Below are 1259 nucleotides of genomic sequence, written 5' to 3'. Positions count from 1 at the left end.
TGTTGACTGCCTTGTCAAGGAGAGGGGATACAAGGTTTCCCCCCTCCTTTCGGAAGTCTTATTTTCGTCCCTATTGGGGGTCGGCCTTGGGCAGATATCAGAGAGGTTTTCAAACACAGGGAGGTCAATGGGGCCACTATCATCACTCAGAAGAGGGGTCCTCTGACAAAGGCAGGTCCCGCGGTCAGTCACGGCATCCTTTTCGGGGGAGGGGCAACCGCTCCTTCCGCAGACACCGCTGACGGCAGGCATCAGGCTCCCATTGGTGGCCATCTAGGGCTGTTCGCCGACCAGTGGGAGAAAACCACCTCCGATCTATGGATAAGGGAGACCATTTCATCAGGTCTCTCACTAGAATTTCTTGCACCCCCTCCGACGGTCTTATTTCGATGTCCCAGGTCTCGAGATGTGACAAAAAGAGAGATCATGGACACTGCGGTTCAGCACTTGCTGAACATCGGAGCGGTGGAGCCTGTTCCGGTTCACGAACAATGGAGCGGTTATTACTCAATGTTGTTCGTCATCCAGAAGGCCTCGAGGGGGCTGCGACCAATTCTCAACCTGAAAGGATTGAACAGGTATGTGAAGTATCGGAGGTTCAAGATGCACTCCCTGCGGTCAATCCTTACGAATGTCCGGAAGGGGGACTTCTTGACCTCCATAGACCTTACGGAGGCATACCTTCATGTTCCGATAAATCGGAAGCACAGGAGGTTCCTGAGGTTCTTTTACGACGGCAAGCATTTGCAGTACCGAGCGCTTCCATTCGGCCTTGCCTTGGCCCCCAGGGTTTTCTGAAGATCCTGGCGGCGTTAGGAGCGCTTCTCAGGGCTCGTCCAATACGGATTCAGGCCTACCTGGACGATATTTTGGTGCAGTCAGTCTCTCACAGACAGGCAATAGAAGATTTGAGGGAGACGATACTTTGTCTGCAGACTCATGGTTTCTCCATAAACATGGGAAAGAGTCACGTCATTCCCACGAACCGGCTGTTACATTTAGGGGCAGTAATAGATACGCTGAAGGGTCAAGTTTTCCTGTCCCCAGACAGACTTCAGAGCATCAAGGACCTGGTAGTGCAGATTCGCTCACAGAGGAGAGTTCCGCTTGCATTACTCTCATCTCTGCTGGGCAAGATGATTTCCTGCATAGAGGTGATCCCATGGGCAAGGTTTCATGCAAGGCCTCTACAATGGTTCATGTTACCGTTTCAGAGGTCAGGCAGGGACACGTCGCAGTTCAAGGTCAGGGTCCCGGGA

The 1259-nt window shown here is 52.7% G+C and overlaps 1 protein-coding gene across 1 annotated transcript in view; it reads left to right on the top strand.

Moving 5' to 3' along the window:
• LOC131203498 (uncharacterized) overlaps nucleotides 1-798 on the top strand; it is a 2094-nt gene extending 1296 nt beyond the window's left edge. The window contains exon 3 of the mRNA XM_058193806.1: nucleotides 399-798. Coding sequence (XP_058049789.1) covers nucleotides 399-798 — 400 coding nt within the window. The remainder of the gene's footprint in view (nucleotides 1-398) is intronic.
• Nucleotides 799-1259: the final 461 nt, after the last annotated feature.

Source organism: Ahaetulla prasina, chromosome 8 (genome assembly GCF_028640845.1).
Source record: "Ahaetulla prasina isolate Xishuangbanna chromosome 8, ASM2864084v1, whole genome shotgun sequence".
NCBI lineage: Eukaryota > Metazoa > Chordata > Lepidosauria > Squamata > Colubridae > Ahaetulla > Ahaetulla prasina.
This window is presented reverse-complemented; position numbering and strand designations above follow the sequence as displayed.